This window comes from Porites lutea, chromosome 5, assembly GCF_958299795.1.
Source record: "Porites lutea chromosome 5, jaPorLute2.1, whole genome shotgun sequence".
NCBI lineage: Eukaryota > Metazoa > Cnidaria > Anthozoa > Scleractinia > Poritidae > Porites > Porites lutea.
The window spans coordinates 41,581,493-41,601,199 of record NC_133205.1 but is presented as its reverse complement, the minus strand read 5'-3'; the positions used below and the strand labels follow the sequence as shown (position 1 = coordinate 41,601,199).

Below are 19,707 nucleotides of genomic sequence, written 5' to 3'. Positions count from 1 at the left end.
ACAAGGAACGTCAATCCGCACGGCTGGTTACGGGTACTGACTTTTGTTTTGTGACTGAATTACCTAAAGTTGATTTTAATCGAATAATACCTATCGCACTTTGCAATAAAATTGTCGCACTTTGTAATAACGCGTGTCGCAATTTGTAATAAAAAAGGCTGTCACACCTTGTTATAACAGACCATCGCACTTTGTAATAAAATAAGCCGCCACACTTTGTAATAACACCGGTAATAACACTTGTCGCACTTTGTAACAACACGTGTAGGCCTATTGACCCCTTTTTTTACACTAATTGAAATACAGTAGAACCTTGATAACTAGCTATAACTCGACCTTACTCGGGCTAACTTGAACTAAATTTCCTTTCCCTTGATCAAAATTTCACTGAAATTTACCGCGATAACTCGAATTTTTCTGTTTTCCGTTTCCCTTCAGAGTTCGACTTACCCGGGTTCTACTTTAATTTTAGGCGAAATATGACAGCTTAACTGAAACATGAACAGTGAATGATCTCTTTTAAATGACCTGACCGGTTGAACTATGACGTGGTGTTTATCAAGATTGCTCCAAAGAGTCGTGAAAAATAAACCATTTTTTTCTAACAAAATAAAATATTAAGACAAGGCAGCTCTTTACTAACTAGAGTGAGATGTTGCAATCAGGATTGTAGTCGTAGAATTCGTTAATTAAAAGGAACAATAGTGATCGCTTGAGCTTCTCGTTTAATGTATCATTTTGTGGACGTTCTAGCGAACAAAGATCTTGACTAACTGGTCGAAGGGTCCAAGTTAACAGTAGTCGACTGCATGTCTCTATTTAGGGCTCAGTCAACCTTCATCCATAGTTTTCTTAATCCAGTCAATGAATGGATACACTCTGGTGTAGAAGGTAAACTTATCTTTTTGCGCACACCCCTCCCCCCAGCTAACAAGACCAGTAGCGATCCATCTGTATCCGTCCTCTCTTCTTGCCTCTCGAACAAATGGTCCTCCACTGTCACCAGTGCAGGTATCTTTCCCACCTTTTCCGTCACCTGCACAGAAGGTTACTGACGAGTTAAAACGGTGCGACGTGCTCCTTTGACAAATCTGATCTTGTTGAATCATGAAAGAAGAGTATTGTAGAATATTTGAATAACGGTACGTATCAGTAAGGACCTGACCAATCTTTAAGGCTTTTGTTGCTCCCCAACCAGTTACTAAACCGTATTTTCTTGGAATCGCCAAATCACCTTCTTGCTTTTCTGGGAGACACACGGTTCGCACAAACTTACCAAGCTTGACCTCTGTTCTGAGTTTGATGAGAGCTATGTCATTATCGTATGTAGCACGCGTGAAATTCGGATGAATGTAAATGTTTTCTGCACCTATTCTGAGCTGGGACTCCTCTTTTTGTAATAAATTGTGGTCACCTATTTGTAGAAAGTACCTAAGGGAATAAAGATGCTATTTGATTAGAATGACGTAATCACATGATTTTGAAAGAAGCAAGAATAATTTTTTTTAGAGACTAATGAATTAAAATTGCACCTGCCCATATACTCACAAGCCTGAAATGTATTGTTGCCATTGTCGGCTGTTGGATATTGGTGATAATATAATTAAAAGTGCTTAAAATCTAAGGATTTCAGTGGAAACGTCACCATTGGGATTGGGTATTCCAGCTATTTCTGTTTCGAAATTTGTAGGAATTAATAAATTACAAATATGTTCATTTAGGATCATATGCATTCGACATTATGGTGTCTGACATGATTTTTATTTTTATATTCTGACTAAGTAATCGGCTTGTTGGGCTTTCAACGTGGGTGGGTGGATGAATAACTGGATGGTGAGCATTTCAATTCAAGAAAAAAAAATGCCCTCAAGCACTTACAGTACATCTCTATTGTTATTGTCAAATCGGAGCTTCCATCTTAAATAAGCCGAGAAACGCGATGCTGTAGTCAGAACCCAACGAGGAGAAATCAGCACACCACTAAAAGCAGGTTTTAGAGGACCTGGGTAAAGAATGAAAAAAAGAAAAAAGAAATAGCCAGAAAATGGTTATTTATTTAATCATTTCTTTATTTAGTTTCTAAGACGACCGCTCCAGAATTTGATTCGTTAGTGTACACTGTAAATGATCACTGATTTCGCATTCACGATTTTCTAAACTGTGACGCGATTATCAAGATCACTACCCATAGAGAAGCAAGCTTTGTAATTCATGTGAAATATTTGAAGGACCAAAAAAAAAAAAAAGGAAAAGAAATCTAAAATAGCTCTCAGAAGCGAGAGGATATTCTTTCCTGACCGCTTGCTGGTAATACAGTAGAACCCGGTTGAAATGGACAACGACGGGACATTCCACATTCCGTATTGAGCGGGTTAATTTTAGAGAAAATATAAGACCTTTTTTCTCGTGAGGACAAACGAAACTGTCCGCTATATACGGGTGTCCGTATCAAGCGGGCGTCCGTAGAGCGAGGTTCAACTGTACTCAAGATAGCGAGATAATTGTAACCAAGAAAGATAGTTATAGATTAACGGACATCAACTTTGTAATTCAAATTCAATATTTATATATAAATGATGAAAATGGAGCGCAGAAGGGTGTCATGGTTAGGTTCAAAGCACTTGCAAGGTGTTGGAAGTTAAATTGCTGTTGTTTTGACATGGATGCAGAACTATCATGTGGCTTAATTAAAAGGGAGCCCTATGAGTCCTCCAGTTTCACTTTTAAGACAATGGCTTAGATGACCAACTATATACTTATTCACTCAATCACTTTAAATGTTATATATATTTTCTTTTTTTGTCCTCTGTACTATTGAGACTCTGTACATTTTCCTTTTCCTGGATTTCTTTACGAACTTATTTGTTGTACGTGTAAACATTGACACCTACCGGAAAGAAAAGCAAAAACATTTTTGAATGGTAATGATAGCATTTATTCATGCGATTTGGGCACCAAAATTGTTTTTGAGAGTAAGATGGGAACTTAAACATTAAGCATTTTATTGGTTATTTTGAGGCTTCGCTTTATTAGGACTGGGTCGGTTTTGTGTCAAACTGCACGATGGGAATGTTTTGAGGAAAAGAAGTTTGGCTTAGTTTCCCGCACAGCCTCGCTATGACCAATAAAATAAATCTCTGTAAAGCTAAGTGGAAATGAACCAACTAGTTTTCCTTCAACCTTTACTACGGCTTCGGGAATTGTAAATTCCAACATGCCATGGCCACCATCCTCTTTTAGAGTTCTTTCCACCAACAATACGACTCCTAAAATCTACTGGACTCACGCCGCAAGAGGAGTAGTCTGGAAAAGCAATAAGTACAAGAAGGATAAAAAACTAGCCAACAGTTTCAAACAAAGAAAAATACAGATGATCAACAAATCATAGTGTCTTTGAAATAACTGGAGCCTTATTAAAGCTACCTTGTGACATTCCATGGGCTATTCGCACTGCAAAAGTTTCCAGCTAACGAGGAAAAGCAACGGCGTTTACAACTGAGCCGTCTTGCATTGACTGCGTTTTCAACTTATTTTGCCCGCATCAGTTTTTCCCTTCCAAATAATTGACAAAAATTGACAATTTTTCTTCTGACCGTGCTCAAAAGTTAGCATTTAAGAAAATCCACCAAACAATTTTTATTTTTTATTTCTCGTGCACTCGCGCTTGTCGAATATTTGAAGATTATATGGCAAGCGCGTCAAAACGAATGAAAAACTCACTTATAGATACAACAGTCTGCGTTGCAGGTACCGTGAACGAAATATGGGCGAGACAGAAAGTTTTCTCTCGTAGACACCGCCTATTTTTTTAAAATTTTGCTCCTCTCATTTCTCAGACTCCTACTTCCCAAGTAAAATACATGTATACAGTAAGTATAGTTACCTAAACATTTGGGCTCTCCCCTTTCAATCCATCTTCCTCTCTTGCAAGTTCGCATACTCTTCCCCAGCAAAACGAATCCTTTACGACAACGGTATCTTGCCTTTGAGAGGCGAATGTTGATAGCAATAATGGTGTTTTGAGGTGGATTCTTCCGGAGACGTCGAAGCAGTTTGGTGCAACTTCTGTGGGGCCCTTCTACAATACACATCAAATTAAGCTTGTTTTTAGCAAAAAGATTATAAATATTAAATAAATTTAGGAAATTTATGACATCCTACTAACTCACCGTAACTTCTTCGTGAGATAGAGAGTGCTTTTGACAGCGGCTCAAAGCAGATTTCGAGCGCGTCGTAGGAGAATTTATAGGAGGGCTAGCAATTCTAAATTCTTACAGATTGTATGTGATAGAGCGCCTTTTTTCTTAAAAGGTGGTAAAAAGTCTGTTTAAAAGATAGATAGTAAGACATCTACATAACGGTAAAATGCGCAGTTGCTTAAGCTAAGGTTTAAATATATCAATTCTCGACTTACCAAATGAAGTAAACCTCGCTATTTATAAACAATCAGAATCATTTACCTTTGCATCTCGGCGTATTCAAATTCCATCTTCCATCATCGCAAGTTAGTCTGTCTTCGCCTTCAAGTGTGTATCCAGAATTACATCTGTATCTGACTGTTTTACCGTGTCCGTAGTTTTGTCCGATTTTATTACCGTGTTTTATACGACCAGGTTCTGGGCAGGAAGCTGAATTCATATAAAATAAATTGATTCATTCATTAATTAACTAAATTAATGATTCTTCATTCATGTAATTAATTAATTAAAGCTAAACAAATATCTGAGAGCATGCAAATAAGCAAGAAAACCCCAAGACGTTTTAGAATCTGCAACGATTAAAATTATTGGATCTAGTAAGATATCGACCAGTTAACTTTTTATCTTCGATCTAAAAAAACGAAAAGATACAGAAGATGCTTTTGTTTTCAATACTTATTTGAACGTGTGCATAATCGATAAAGTACATTTTTATGGAAATAACTTGCAGAAAGCAGGTGTGAATACAAACTTATCAAGACCTATCACAAATGTATTTATGCAAGGGTCCACTGTTCTTCCCAGTTCGATAGGGCGTACCTAAGCAACGTGGCACAAGGGAACTCCAACTCCTATTAGCTTGACAATATATAACACCAGTCCCCACTAGAGTGTAATTCTTGTCACAAACAAACTTGACTGAGCCACCATAGACGTAGCCTTTCTTGACAATCTGCTCTCCATTTGTTGGTTTGCCAGGATCACCACACTGAACAGCTATAATAAAATGACAAGGCATATAATTATTGTTTACGACTGACCGGACGTAGAATTACAACATGATTTTGAGCACAATGTAGACCACAAATTGGAAAGATGCGCACGATATAAATTGTGTTTGAATGGACTCATATATTTTGTACGTATAAAAAAAGTTTGCGACACTTATTCCTTTCAAACTACGCACAAATGATTGTTTTTATAATCTACATTAAGAATGAAATTCTGTCCAATTTATAAGTGATGAGGGTTTTTAAAATTTTCTTTTAAATTTTCGAACATAAATAATGAACAATAACGTAGAGATGGTTATTATAAAACAGTCACAATCACCATTTGTACAACGCAAAGGCATGCACACTTAAATAGAACAACTTAATCCCTAACCAACGCAAGCAACTCAGTTCTAAACAATAGTTTACCCTTGCATTTGGGAGCATCAGTGTTCCATCTTCCTTCTTCACAAGTCAGCTCGGCCTCGCCTTCAAGTGTGTACCCAAGGATACAAGAGTATCGAACTGTTTTTCCGTGCGCGTAGTTGTTACCAATTTTAAGACCATGATTTAAATCAGCAGGTGATCGACAGTTAGCTTCATTAAAAAATGGAAAGCACAAACAGAAAAACAAACAAACTTAGCAAAATAAAAAAAGTAAATTAACAAAAGAGTTGTACTTTAAGCCACAATTTCATTATAAACTAATTGATTGAACTGTTCCTTTTTTTCTTTTTTTTTCAATCCAACTTATTTTTATTCAGTACTCCAACTCTCAACTTAAGTATACGTATTGGTAAAAAGCTACATTTTTCATTTTTTTTTTCTTTTGAATGTTTCCAGAACCGTCAAATCTCACTGTTGTTCTTACTTTCAAGCAGCCCTGGAAAAAAAAAAAAAAAAAAAAAAAAAACCGACTGAGGCGTAGTGTCTTTTATTTTCTCTTAGGGTGGATTTCCACTGTTGCCTAATTGTTACACGCGTACGCGCGTTCATTTTACGTGCGTTAATAACTAAGAGGCAATGTATGAGAGGTTAGGCCTAAACGTAAAAGTTGAACTTCGATCAACGTTTACATTTAAGCCCGACACTTCATACATGTATATTGGCTGCATTTCATTTACGCGCCTAAGTACCCACAAGTAAAATTGATTAATAAGCGGTAGTGGAAATCCACACTTGCCCATGGCACCTACCTGCGCAGCGTGGAACAGAGGAACTCCAACTCCGATTAGCTTGACAATATATAACATCAGTCCCCACTAGAGTGTAATTCTTGTCACATACAAACTTGACTGATCCCCCATAGACGTAGCCCTTCCTGACAATCTGCTTTCCGTTTGTTGGTTTGCCAGGATTACCACACTCAACAGCTATAATAAGTACATCAGCTTTTGTCGTTTACATATAATAGACTGATACAATAAATGAAGATTGCAGGGTATCAAGTAAAGCTTTGGCAATGGACTGCAACTTGAATAGACTCACACGAGTTAATTCTTCTTTTAACAGTTCAAAGTTGTGGGGTATATAATTCATTTTGCAGCCATTACCAAAATATGCCACGAAATTTGAAAAGTTGCAAATCAAACAACCCGCTTTACCTCCAAAATCAACACGAGCGTTTTTTTTTTTGGAAAACAAGAATGAACGCTTACCTTTACACTTGGGAGTGGCAGTGTTCCATCTTCCATCTACACAAGTCAGTTCAGCCTCGCCTTTGAGTGTGTACCCAAAGTTACAAGAGTATCGAACTATTTTTCCGTGCGTGTAGTTATTACCGATTTTAAGACCATGATTTAAACCACCAGGTGAGCGACAGTTTGCTTATATAATCAAAAAGAAAAAAATAAAGCGTAAGAGAAACAGAAAATAGTAAGGGAACAAAAGAAACTCATTGGCTGATCGTGAATCTCGATTTTGCATCTACCTTGTTTAGACCATTTAGGGGCGTTTCAGGAACTCAAAAATTTAAACAGTGAGTATCTTCAAAATGGTTCAAACTAGGACAGCAAACTTAGCAAATTTTCCTAAAGATAATCTATAAGAAAATTAATTGAAATCATAGCGACCTGTACGTCAACTTGGACGTTACCAACTGGCAGCCGAGGTTTAACAGCGTTGTTTTACAAAATTTGCCTTTTTCTGTAAAACATGATTTATTTTAAGGTTTACGTATTGGATTGGTGTGTCACGCTCAATTTAGAACTAGTAATAGTTGACACTACAGCTGCCCCCGCTCTGTATATTGTCGGGCAATAGCATTCTTGCTCGTTGTGTAGCTCTTTGAAATTAACCGTTTTCACACATATTCCATACAATAGGTGAGAAAAATACAGGAAACGCAAGGTTCCATGCACAGTTTCAGGTCGATTTACATAGCTTTTATCAAAACATTCTCAGTTTCGAGAATAGTTTTTTCTAAGCCATAAGAAAAGATTTAATCAAAAGTTGAATATTTCGCTATTTCTCTTTCACTTTTTACATTCAGTTCACTTTATTTGCCGGGATTTCGCCTTCTGGGCGAAATCCCTGCGGGGCAATCATTCTAATTGTTTACAATAATGGTTAGTCTAATCCAAGCCTTTTGATGAAAGCATTGTCCTCAGTTTTTCAATACTCAGGAGAAATGAAAAACAAAGGTTATGCAAAACTTTGGAAGGCAAACGAGGTGTATTATGAGAGAAGCGGAAATCGCGAATTCAAATAAACCTGAATATAAAATGACTTAGTGGTAGATGTTGGGTTCAAATTTCAACAGCGTTCAACAATGTTAATTGGTAGAAGTTTTTCTTTCTTTTTTACTGTTAATTTTACAATTACAAGTATTTTTAATTTTATTTATCATTATTTTTTTATTAGTTTGGCTTTTTAAGCATATTTTAATACACAGATCATATTTTATATCACGGTTTCTTCGATTTCTACAGGTTTTAAACAAAATTAATTCAAAATTGCAGATTCAACATGGCGTTGTTCCAGTTCGTTTTCTAATAATAAACAAAGTCATCATGACGTCACTGCTATTGTTAAAGATTATCAGTGTATTAGCCAACTTCATGATTTATTCAGACATTTCGCTATTTTAGCGTTTCTCTCTTTATGGCTACTCCTAGGGAAAAAATGAAAAGATAAAATGTGGGTTTTGCTTATAACTTACGAATGTCACGTCATAAGTACGTCAAATTACGTCAGTTATCCCTAGATGTTGAAAATGATGAGTACATTTATTTATTAGGTATAATTTTGGTGGATTTGCCATGATCTGTTTTAAAGTTACAGAGGGGAGCCTCCGACGTACACCGGTCTTACGAAGCCAAAAAAAGGAAAAAGCATGATCAGATTAGAGATAAAGTTTTGTTTACTCGGCCGTGTGACAATAAGTTAATTTGTTGAAGCAACGAACTTTCGTCGTCTATTGTCGAACTTTTTTGGTTTAAACACTACAATATTTCACTGCTAATTTGTGTATAGATCATTTTTTAACGACCAGGAAATGTAACTGTCGTTTTTTTTTACTTTTAAAAACTGTTTGAATAAAATCAGTCAGCGGAATAAAAGTCTTTCATTTTCTCTTACCAATAACACTTACCTAGGCAACGTGGAACAGAGGAATTCCAACTCTTTTTAGCTTGACAATATATAACATTAGTCCCCACTAGAGTGTAATTCTCATCACAAACAAACTTGACCGATCCACCATAGACGTAGCCTTTCTTGACAATCTGCCTTCCATTTGCGGGTTTGCCAGGATCCCCACACTCAACAGCTATAATAATTGCAAGGGAGCTAAATTTTTAACCTTAATCATTTACAAAAAAACAAGTATGGGAAATGAAGATTACATGATATTAGGAAAACGTTTTGACTAAAACTGGGGTAGATGCACTCGAGTTAACAATTCTTTTAACGGTTAAAATTTGAGCGCCTATTTATTTTGCGGCTATTACAAAAATTTGTAACGTAATTTTCAAAGTTGAACAACAACAACAACAACATCAACAACTCTAAGCTTCAAAATCATCACAAGCTTTTGTTTTGGAAAACAAGAAGACCGAGAACAGCTCGCGTTCTAACCTGCTTTTTCCCTGTATGATAACACGTGTTGCGCGTCTCTTAAAAGCCCCTGTAAATTTTCCAGCCTACCTAAAGTCATTTTCTTGAATTAAAACCTGAGTCCCTAAATTAACCAGTCTATTATTTGTTTCTTCAGCTGATAGCTTTTTTTACACCTCTTTTAAAACTATTATAACTCGAACTTTACGGGAAATTCCTAAACATAAAGCACTCCGATTTCCCGGATAGGTCACTACTGAGACTTTTCAGAAACGCAGGTCCCTACACTAGACAGTTTATAAAACAAGCTCAAGTTTTTAAATAAGCATAAGAGAAAGCTGTTTGAGAAACAATGATCGTTACCTTTGCACTTGGGAATATCAGTGTTCCATCTTCCGTCCTCACAAGCCAGTTGAGCCTCGCCTTCAAGTGTGTACCCAAGGTTACAAAAGTATCGAACTGTTTTTCCGTGAGTGTAGTTATTGCCGATTTTAAGGCCATGATTTATATCACCAGGCGATCGACAGTCAGCTTTAACAAGAGAAAAAAGACTGTAAGGCAACATTTTTTATGACACAAATTCATATATAATTCAAATATATTGCTTGTCTCAATTGTTTCGTTACTGCAGTACGAGTTCTCTAAATAAAATTGTTCGAACAATAATTAACTAGATCACGGATTGATTAAAAGCCCTAATTTCCTACCCCTATACTACAGAAATTAAATGTCTTCGACCATCATCAAATCGAACTTTACCTTCAAATTTTCAGTAGTATTTAAAAAAAAAATAGTGAGACTAGTGTCCTTAATTCTCCTTAATCGAGTCTCTCCGCACACCCATGAAACTAACCTAAGCAACTTGGAACAGAGGAACTCCAACTCCTATTAGCTTGACAGTATATGACATCAGTCCCCACTAGAGTGTAATTCTTGTCACAAACAAACTTGACTGATCCACCATAGACGTAGCCTTTCTTGACAATCTGCTCTCCATTTGTCGGTTTGCCAGGATCACCGCACTCAACAGCTATCGTATTAATTAAAGTGTGGTTAATTTTTTAGCTTTTGTCGTTTACATATAATAAAGCAATACAAGAAATGAAGATTGCAGGGTATCAAGTAAAGCTTTAGCCTGCAACTTGAATAAACTCTCCCGAGCTAATTCTTCTATTACCAGTTCAAATTTGCGGGCTATATAATTCATTTTGCAGCCATTACCAAAATTTGCCACGTCATTTAAAAAGTTGCAAAGTTGCAAATATCATTAAATTCCAAAATCAACACAAGCTTTTATTTTGGAAATGGAAAACAAGAATGAACGCTTACCTTTACACTCGGGAGTGACAGTGTTCCATCTTCCATCTACACAAGTCAGTTCAGCCTCGCCTTCAAGTGTGTACCCAAGGTTACAAGAGTATCGAACTGTTTTTCCGTGTGTGTAGTTATTACCGATTTTAAGACCATGATATAAATCACCAGGTGAGCGACAGTTAGCTTAATCAAAGAAGAAAAAATTCAAGCCTTTAGCAACAGAAAAGAAGGAAGGGAGTGAAAGAAATTAGTGGATATTTCTTTAGTTCATAAGAAACTAATTGACTTAATTATTTCGATTTTGCTTTTACCTGATTCAGAAATAGCATAAAATAATTTAAACTACATGTATGACAACAAATTTGACAAAATTTTCTTAAAATGATCAAAGAACATTTTAAAATAATCGCGACGTGTACGTCAATTTTGACGTTACCATGGTAACCAAGGTTTTAACAGCCTTATTTTACAATATTTGCCTTTTTTACTACATAAGGCATAGGTCGCACTTGGGAAAAGTTTTCATCTTTGCCGGCTAAAAAACCACGAAAATTCGAAACCGCAACCGGAAAAGAAAACTTTTAGTCAAATCGAGGAGGGTCGCACTAGTATTTACTAGTGGGCGTTAATTGTCGTTGTTTTGACACATTGAGAACTAAAGTAGGCCAGATACCAGAGAACACTATCTCTTCGTAGTCCGATCATTTGGCGTAGGATCGTTTTCCTCCTATCCCAGTTTCAGGAGGATGGGAGAAATGTAGAAAATAAAGTGCTTGGCTGCAAAGACTACATTTAGCTCGGAGAATAGGGACTTTAAGATTCGCTACGGCAAGGGGCTACTACGGCTACATAAGGTCAAAATCACTTCCGGTGACGTCACCACGCGAGTTGCAGTACGGCTTTCCCCCCGTAGCCTCGTTTTCTGCTGCGTCAAACTGCCTTCTTTGCCGTACTCTTCACTACGTGAGTATTAACTGTCATTTCTTTGCCATTTTAAAGTTTATTTCGCTTTTCTGAGAAGCCCACTCCAAAGACTAAGTTCTTAGTCATACTTAAATATTCCTTAGGTATTATTGCTTCGTTATTTAAGCGAAAACTCAAAGGATTTGGATACGTTATAATCACGGCTGCAGACAAGAAAACCTCGTAAGAGAGCTTATTTAAGCTTATAGAAGTTTTAGTTCCAATAAGTGATTGTCAAGACTTTAATTTCACGAGTACCTATTAAAAAAATATTTTTATCTTTTGGCTTATCTGCCAGGGATGTTCTCAGTAACAACTTGTTTAGCTTTGAGAATAAAATTTTTATAATTTACCGGCGCTAGAGCGAGCGAACGCTCATTTATTACACGTATTAAAGTTGTGTGACATTTATATTTGTTCAATCCCGACAGATTTAAACTAAATGTTCAATCCCGTCGCAATCGTTCCTTGGTAGCATCTTATAACATCAGGGATTTGTAAAGCCCGTGCAAGCCTTGGGATGTCAGCTTTCTTGAAACGAAATTCTGTCAGACATTCATCTTCGTTGAAATTTTGAAGGTCGAACTCGGGATACAAATGATTTAGCAGATAAAGGTTTTCTGAGCTATACGAATTATATAACAACAGAAATTCAGCATCATTTATAAAATTCGTACCATAAGAAAGCACAGCAAGGTCTGTTATTTCTTTAAACGAAACCATTGAAGATATATAAATCAACCAAAACCTAGACGGGAAAACTAGTCCTGTTGTCCGAGTTTGTTTACATTTTGTGTCGGTTGTGACGTTGCCGTACCGAGCGTAACTTAACCACTTGAGTTTTGGCGGGAGACCGCGTAGTCGCCCCAACCCTTCCCGGTTACAACAGCCGTATTAGAGCTATGCCGTAGCGAATCTTAAAGTCGCTAATAACAAACCTGTAACGGTACTTGCCTGGGTAGACTATAATTGGCTTGCCTGTAGAGAGTTCCCGTAAAAACGTTGAAATAGCGAAGGATTACAAGCTTATGAATTGCTCGCCCGTAGAAAATTTTCGCAAAAACGTTAAAATGGCAAAAAGTAGTGGTAGCCTTGTCCGTCCACAACAAAAACGCGAAGGTCAGAAAATTTCAACGATTGATTCAAATTGATCGTGTTTCGAATTGGTCACGTTTCGCTAACACGTGCTGACACTTACCGCCGTGATTCCTATTGTTTAGCTCGAGTTTTCCAAAATCTGCCTGCCCCGCCCAAGCAATACGGCGTCTTTGATGTTTTTTGCGATTTTCAAAGTTTTTTCAACTTGAAAACGTGGGGTCGCACTTGGCAATGTGTCCCAATGACAGATTTTTACCGCAAGGTAAACAAATTCTTCCAGAAATTTGCCAAGTGCGACCCATGCCTAACATGATTGGATCAATTATTTATTTCAAGGTTTATTTATTGAATATTGTATCGCGATAAATTTAGAATTATTTTATGTACTCATCATAACTTTTAATTCAATTTAGACTTTTTGATGACTAAATTCGCCATTTGCACACCTCCCATAATGTTTTTTGTTTGCCCTCAAAAATTTGTACAAGCATTGTCTGCTGGAAAACTGCAATACCGAGAAGAAATAACAAACAAAGGGTGTAGACAACTATAGGGGGCAAACGAGGTGTCTTATGGGAGATGCGCAAATGGCCAATTCAAGAACTTGAATATAACATGACTTAATGGTAGAAGTTGGATTCAAGTTTCAACGGTGATCAACAGTGTTAATTACCAGCAGTTTTTTTTTTCTTTTTCTTTTTTACTTTTAATTTTACATTTACATCAGTATTTTTACTTTTATTTTATTTTATTTTTTGCTTTTTAAATATGCTTTTTTAATACACAGGTCGTATTTAATATCACGGTTTCCTCGATTTACACGGGTTTTTAAACAAAGTCATCATGACGCCACTGCTATTGTTAAAGACTATCCGTGTGTTTGTTGGCCCTGAGGTAGGGCATTTGACTGATCTTGTTCTCCCAGGGGAGGGGATATTTGAATCTTTCTTCGCCCGACGTGGAGATATTTGACTGCCGATTCGGACGAAAAAGATTGAGACCGAACATATGTTTCCCGCTTCCACGCTTCACGCATGCGCCGTACGGTTTGAAAAGATCAGGAAGTCATGGACGCCAATGAGAACAAGCGAAGGCTGAGTGGATTTCACTGTTTTGTCTTCAAATTTCGTTTTTTTAGCGTATTTTTGATCAACTGAAACTCTTAACATCAAAGGTATCAAAGTAAACGGAGGTAAAGAGAAACCAAGTCGATTTTTACAAGTGCAGTTGATTAGTGTATGGCTCATTCGCTACAATCACTGTAAACTTATAAAACTGACTTTCTTTGTACCCTTTACTAAGAACAGTATATTTAAACTTACAAAATGTGTACTTTCTCTAAGTTTTATGTATTCTACGCAGTGTAACACGGGTTATGGTTAAAACGTATAATTGCAGCTCTGAAACAGGAACATGTATCTTTGGTGATGCAGCAACGTTTATAAAAGATTGCACAGTTTTATTTGGAGATATTTTTATTGTGCCTTTCTTGGGTTCTGCCTTGGGATTGAAAGCAATGTGCTGCTGGGGTGGGGAAATTTGGTTGCATTTGACTGGAATAATTTGCCCGTGGGTAGGGAATTTGATAGCAAATTTTTGAAAAAAGTCAAATCCCACCCCATGCCCTGCCTTCCCCCCGCCGGCATTAGATTGATAGGTGCATAGTGTCTTTTATTTTCCCTTACCCACGGCACTTACCTAAGCAACGTGGAACAGGGGAACTCCAACTCCTATTAGCTTGACAATATATAACATCAGTCCCCACTAGAGTGTAATTCTTGTCACAAACAAACTTGACTGATTTACCATAGACGTAGCCTTTCTCGACAATCTGCCTTCCATTGGCGGGTTTGCCAGGATCATCACACTCAACAGCTATAATAAGCATAAGGGAGCTACATTTTTAACCTTATTCCTTTACAAATCAACAAGTATGGGAACAACAACAACAACAGCTACTTTAAGGTCCAAAATTATGACAAGCTTTTGTTGTGTAAAAAAAGAAGACCGCAAACAGCTCGCGTGGTCACGCGTACCTTTTCCCTGTACGATAGGACGTTTTGCGCGTTTCTTAAAAGTCGACCCTGTAATTGTTTCCAACCTGAAGCACTTTCCTTAAATCAAAATCTGAGTCCCCCAAACTAACCAGCCTATTATTTGTTTTTTAACTGATAGCGTTTTTTTACGTCTTTTTTACAACTATTAGAACCTCGATCTTTAAAGTAAATTCCTAAACATATTAAAGCTCTCCGATTTCCCGGAAAGGCCACTAGCGAGACTTTCCAGAAAGTCAGGGCGTCCCTGGACTAGACAGTTTATAAAACAACCTCAAGTTTCTAAATAAACAAAAGCTATTTGGAAAGTAAACAACAATGTTCTTTACCTTTGCACTTGGGGATATCAGTGTTCCATCGTCCGTCCTCGCAAGTCAGTTGGGCCTCGCCTTCAAGTGTGTACCCAAGGTTACAAAAGTATCGAACTGTTTTTCCGTGGGTGTAGTTATTTCCGATTTTAAGGCCATGATTTAAATCACCAGGTGATCGACAATTAGCTACATTAAAAACACAAGAAACTAACTTAACAAAAGGAAATAAAATGAAGTAAGGTAACAAGGAAAATTGTTTGTTTGTTTGTTTTTTTTTATGACGCAAATTCATAAAAATAAATCTCCTGTCTGAATTGTTTCCTTGGCTGCAGTCCGGGTTCGCTTACCTAAATTGTTCGAACAATTATTCTAGTTTATGGATTAATGAAAAGCCCTTACTAATTGCCTGCCTCTAAATCACAAAACTTATGTCTCTTTGACCATCAAATCTAACCTAACCCTGGCACTTACCTAAGCAACGTGGAACAGAGGAATTCCAACTCCTGTTAGCTCGACAAAACAAAACATCAGACCCCACTAGAGTGTAATTCTTGTCACAAACAAACTTGACTGACCCTCCATAGACGTAGCCCTTCCTGACAATCTGCTTTCCGTTTGTTAGTTTACCAGGATCACCACACTCAACAGCTGTAACAATTACAGGATGGTTAATTTTTTAGCATTTAAATTTGTCGTTTACATATAATGAAATAATACAAGAAATGAAGATTCAAAGTTGGAAATAAAACAACCCGCCCTACCTTCAAAATCAACACAAGCTTCTATTTTGAAAAACAGGAATGAACGCTTACCTTTACACTTGGGAGTGACAGTGTTCCATCTTCCATCTACACAAGTCAGTTCAGCCTCGCCTTCAAGTGTGTATCCAAGGTTACAAGAGTATCGAACTGTTTTTCCGTGCGTGTAATTATTACCGATTTTAAGGCCATGATTTAAATCACCAGGTGATCGACAGTTAGCTACATTAAAAAAACAAGAAACTAACTTAACAAAAGGAAATAAAATGAATTAAGGTAACAAGGAAAATTGTTTGTTTGTTTGTTTTTTTTTTATGACGCAAATTCATAAAAATAAATCTCCTGTCTGAATTGTTTCCTTGGCTGCAGTCCGGGTTCGCTAACCTAAATTGTTCGAACAATTATTCTAGTTTATGGATTAATGAAAAGCCCTTACTAATTGCCTGCCTCTAAATCACAAAACTTATGTCTCTTTGACCATCAAATCTAACCTAACCCTGGCACTTACCTAAGCAACGTGGAACAGAGGAATTCCAACTCCTGTTAGCTCGACAAAACAAAACATCAGACCCCACTAGAGTGTAATTCTTGTCACAAACAAACTTGACTGACCCTCCATAGACGTAGCCCTTCCTGACAATCTGCTTTCCGTTTGTTAGTTTACCAGGATCACCACACTCAACAGCTGTAACAATTACAGGATGGTTAATTTTTTAGCATTTAAATTTGTCGTTTACATATAATGAAATAATACAAGAAATGAAGATTCAAAGTTGGAAATAAAACAACCCGCCCTACCTTCAAAATCAACACAAGCTTCTATTTTGAAAAACAGGAATGAACGCTTACCTTTACACTTGGGAGTGACAGTGTTCCATCTTCCATCTACACAAGTCAGTTCAGCCTCGCCTTCAAGTGTGTATCCAAGGTTACAAGAGTATCGAACTGTTTTTCCGTGCGTGTAATTATTACCGATTTTAAGGCCATGATTTAAATCACCAGGTGATCGACAGTTAGCTACATTAAAAAAACAAGAAACTAACTTAACAAAAGGAAATAAAATGAATTAAGGTAACAAGGAAAATTGTTTGTTTGTTTGTTTTTTTTTTATGACGCAAATTCATAAAAATAAATCTCCTGTCTGAATTGTTTCCTTGGCTGCAGTCCGGGTTCGCTAACCTAAATTGTTCGAACAATTATTCTAGTTTATGGATTAATGAAAAGCCCTTACTAATTGCCTGCCTCTAAATCACAAAACTTATGTCTCTTTGACCATCAAATCTAACCTAACCCTGGCACTTACCTAAGCAACGTGGAACAGAGGAATTCCAACTCCTGTTAGCTCGACAAAACAAAACATCAGACCCCACTAGAGTGTAATTCTTGTCACAAACAAACTTGACTGACCCTCCATAGACGTAGCCCTTCCTGACAATCTGCTTTCCGTTTGTTAGTTTACCAGGATCACCACACTCAACAGCTGTAACAATTACAGGATGGTTAATTTTTTAGCATTTAAATTTGTCGTTTACATATAATGAAATAATACAAGAAATGAAGATTCAAAGTTGGAAATAAAACAACCCGCCCTACCTTCAAAATCAACACAAGCTTCTATTTTGAAAAACAGGAATGAACGCTTACCTTTACACTTGGGAGTGACAGTGTTCCATCTTCCATCTACACAAGTCAGTTCAGCCTCGCCTTCAAGTGTGTATCCAAGGTTACAAGAGTATCGAACTGTTTTTCCGTGCGTGTAATTATTACCGATTTTAAGGCCATGATTTAAATAACCAGGTGAGCGACAGTTAGCTTAATAAACAAAAAAAAAATCAAGTCAAGCGTAATAAAGGAAGGGAACAAAAGGGAACAAAAAAAAGTAATCGCTTTATTTTAATTAGTTCATAAGAAACTAATTGTCTCTAATTATTTCGATTTTTCTTTTAGCTTATTCAGGGGCGTTGAAGGACCCAAATATTTTGAAAGTAATTCAAACTACATGTATGAAAACAAATTTAATAGTTGAATATCTTCAAAATTGATCAAACTATGACAACAAACTTAGCAGATTTTTCTAAAAATATTCAAAGAACACTTTCAAATCATCGTTCCCTGTATGCCAACTTTAACGTTACCATAGTAAACGAGTTTTCAAGGGCCTTATTTTACAATACTTGCCATTTTTTCTATATAAAATGATTGGATCAATTTATTTCAAGGTTTTTTATTGAATATTATATCACACTAAATTTTGATTTATTTTTGCCCCCGCAGGGATTTCGCCCAGAAAGCGAAATCCCAAGGAGGCACTCTAGTAACTCGCGCGTATATTAAGGAAGGTACTTACAGTTGAAATATACAGTCATACAGTCAATATAGAAAAAAATCTCGATTTGCTTGAACAGGGGCCGCGAGGAATCGGTAGGTAATGTTGACGCTTCTATAGTTTGCGCCCGCAAGTACGAAATGGTTAGGATGACGTAAAGGCAGAACATCCCCAAGGGACCGCTTAGGTTGATTTTGTGACATTTATTGTGCAGTCATACTTCGACATTCTTTTGCATTACGTCAGTGACATTCATCAGTGACATTCTGTGGAGCATTTGTTTCAGTGAAAGTTATGGACCAAAATTTTAACGACACTCGTTAAGCGCAGAAGAAGTTATAAGGTGAATATAACTGTGTATATATAAACACTTGGAGAGTTTCCCAGACACGAGTTCACAAATCTTTCATTGGAAACCTTACCAGACACTCTTTCTCTCTCTTTGACCGGAATAAGATTCAGCCCCAAACAAGCAAGACGAATGAACAACGGCTAGCTTCTCACTAGCAGAACGATGGATGATTACAGAAATTCGCCGACAATCAAATTCTGTGCTGACTTATTCCCTGCTCACAGATGTCCTTCCGGTATAAAGTTTAAAATATTAGACTAGAATGTGCGAGTGTGAATTGATCAAACGTCCTTTTAATTTCTAAGGCTTCCTTTCCGGCAAATAAAATGAACTGAATGTAAAAAGTGAAAGAGAAATAGCAAAAAATTCAACTTCTAATTAAATCTTTTCTTGTGGCTTAGAATAAACTATTCCCGAAACTGAGAATGTTTTGATCAAAGCTGTGTAAATCGACCTGAAACTATGCATGGAACCTTGCGTTTCCTGTATCTATAATTATCAGACCTATTGTATGGAATGTGTGAAAATCTTCCTTATGAATCGGTATATTTCAAAGAGCTACACAACGAGCAAAATGCTATTGACCGACAATATACAGAGCGGGGGAATCTGTAGTGTCAACTATTACTAGTATACATTTATTATAACTGTTAATTTAATCAAGGCTTTTTGATGACTAAATTCTCCATTAAGGCACATCTCTCATAAGCCATAATCCACTTTATTTGCCCTCCAAAAATTTTGCATAAGCATTGTCTTCAGTTTCCTGAAAAAACTGCAATACCCAGCAGAAATGACAAATACAGGTTAGGAAAAACTTTAGGGGGCAAAGGAGGCGTCTTATAAGAGATGTGCAAATGGCCAATTAAAAAACTTGAATGTGAAATGATTTAATGGTAGAAGTTTGATTCAAATTTCAGCAGTGTTCAACAGTGTTAATTACTAGTAGTTTTTTTTTTCCGTTTTAATTTTACATTTACATGTATTTTACTTTTATTTAATTTTTTGATTTTTAAGCATATTTTAATACACAGGTCGTATTTAATATCATGGCTTCCTCTATTTGCTCGGGTTTTTAATTGAGGCTGGTGCAACCATATATCAAGTGAATAGCAAATCTCGAGTTACGTCACAAAAAAACACAACAATGATCCCTAGCCCTAAAACGATAAGCCCTATAATTTCTACATAATTTAACGACACAATAGTGCATACATTGACTTGGTATCAAGGATCACCCGGTTTTGAACAAAATTAATTCAAAATGGCGGATTAAATATGGCG

At 36.7% G+C, this 19,707-nt stretch overlaps 1 protein-coding gene across 1 annotated transcript in view; it reads right to left on the bottom strand.

Moving 5' to 3' along the window:
* Positions 1–325: 325 nt before the first annotated feature.
* The window catches only part of LOC140938399 (sushi, von Willebrand factor type A, EGF and pentraxin domain-containing protein 1-like), a 51,307-nt gene continuing 31,925 nt past the window's right edge, over positions 326–19,707 (bottom strand). The window contains exons 12-28 of the mRNA XM_073387885.1: positions 17,390–17,557; positions 17,049–17,225; positions 16,595–16,762; positions 16,254–16,430; positions 15,800–15,967; positions 10,101–10,277; positions 9,611–9,778; positions 8,784–8,960; positions 6,850–7,017; positions 6,388–6,564; positions 5,621–5,788; positions 5,019–5,195; positions 4,461–4,628; positions 3,884–4,078; positions 3,187–3,303; positions 1,879–2,002; positions 326–1,431 (exon numbers count right to left, since the gene is read on the bottom strand). Coding sequence (XP_073243986.1) covers positions 831–1,431; positions 1,879–2,002; positions 3,187–3,303; positions 3,884–4,078; positions 4,461–4,628; positions 5,019–5,195; positions 5,621–5,788; positions 6,388–6,564; positions 6,850–7,017; positions 8,784–8,960; positions 9,611–9,778; positions 10,101–10,277; positions 15,800–15,967; positions 16,254–16,430; positions 16,595–16,762; positions 17,049–17,225; positions 17,390–17,557 — 3,275 coding nt within the window. The 3' untranslated portion in view covers positions 326–830. The remainder of the gene's footprint in view (positions 1,432–1,878; positions 2,003–3,186; positions 3,304–3,883; positions 4,079–4,460; positions 4,629–5,018; positions 5,196–5,620; positions 5,789–6,387; positions 6,565–6,849; positions 7,018–8,783; positions 8,961–9,610; positions 9,779–10,100; positions 10,278–15,799; positions 15,968–16,253; positions 16,431–16,594; positions 16,763–17,048; positions 17,226–17,389; positions 17,558–19,707) is intronic.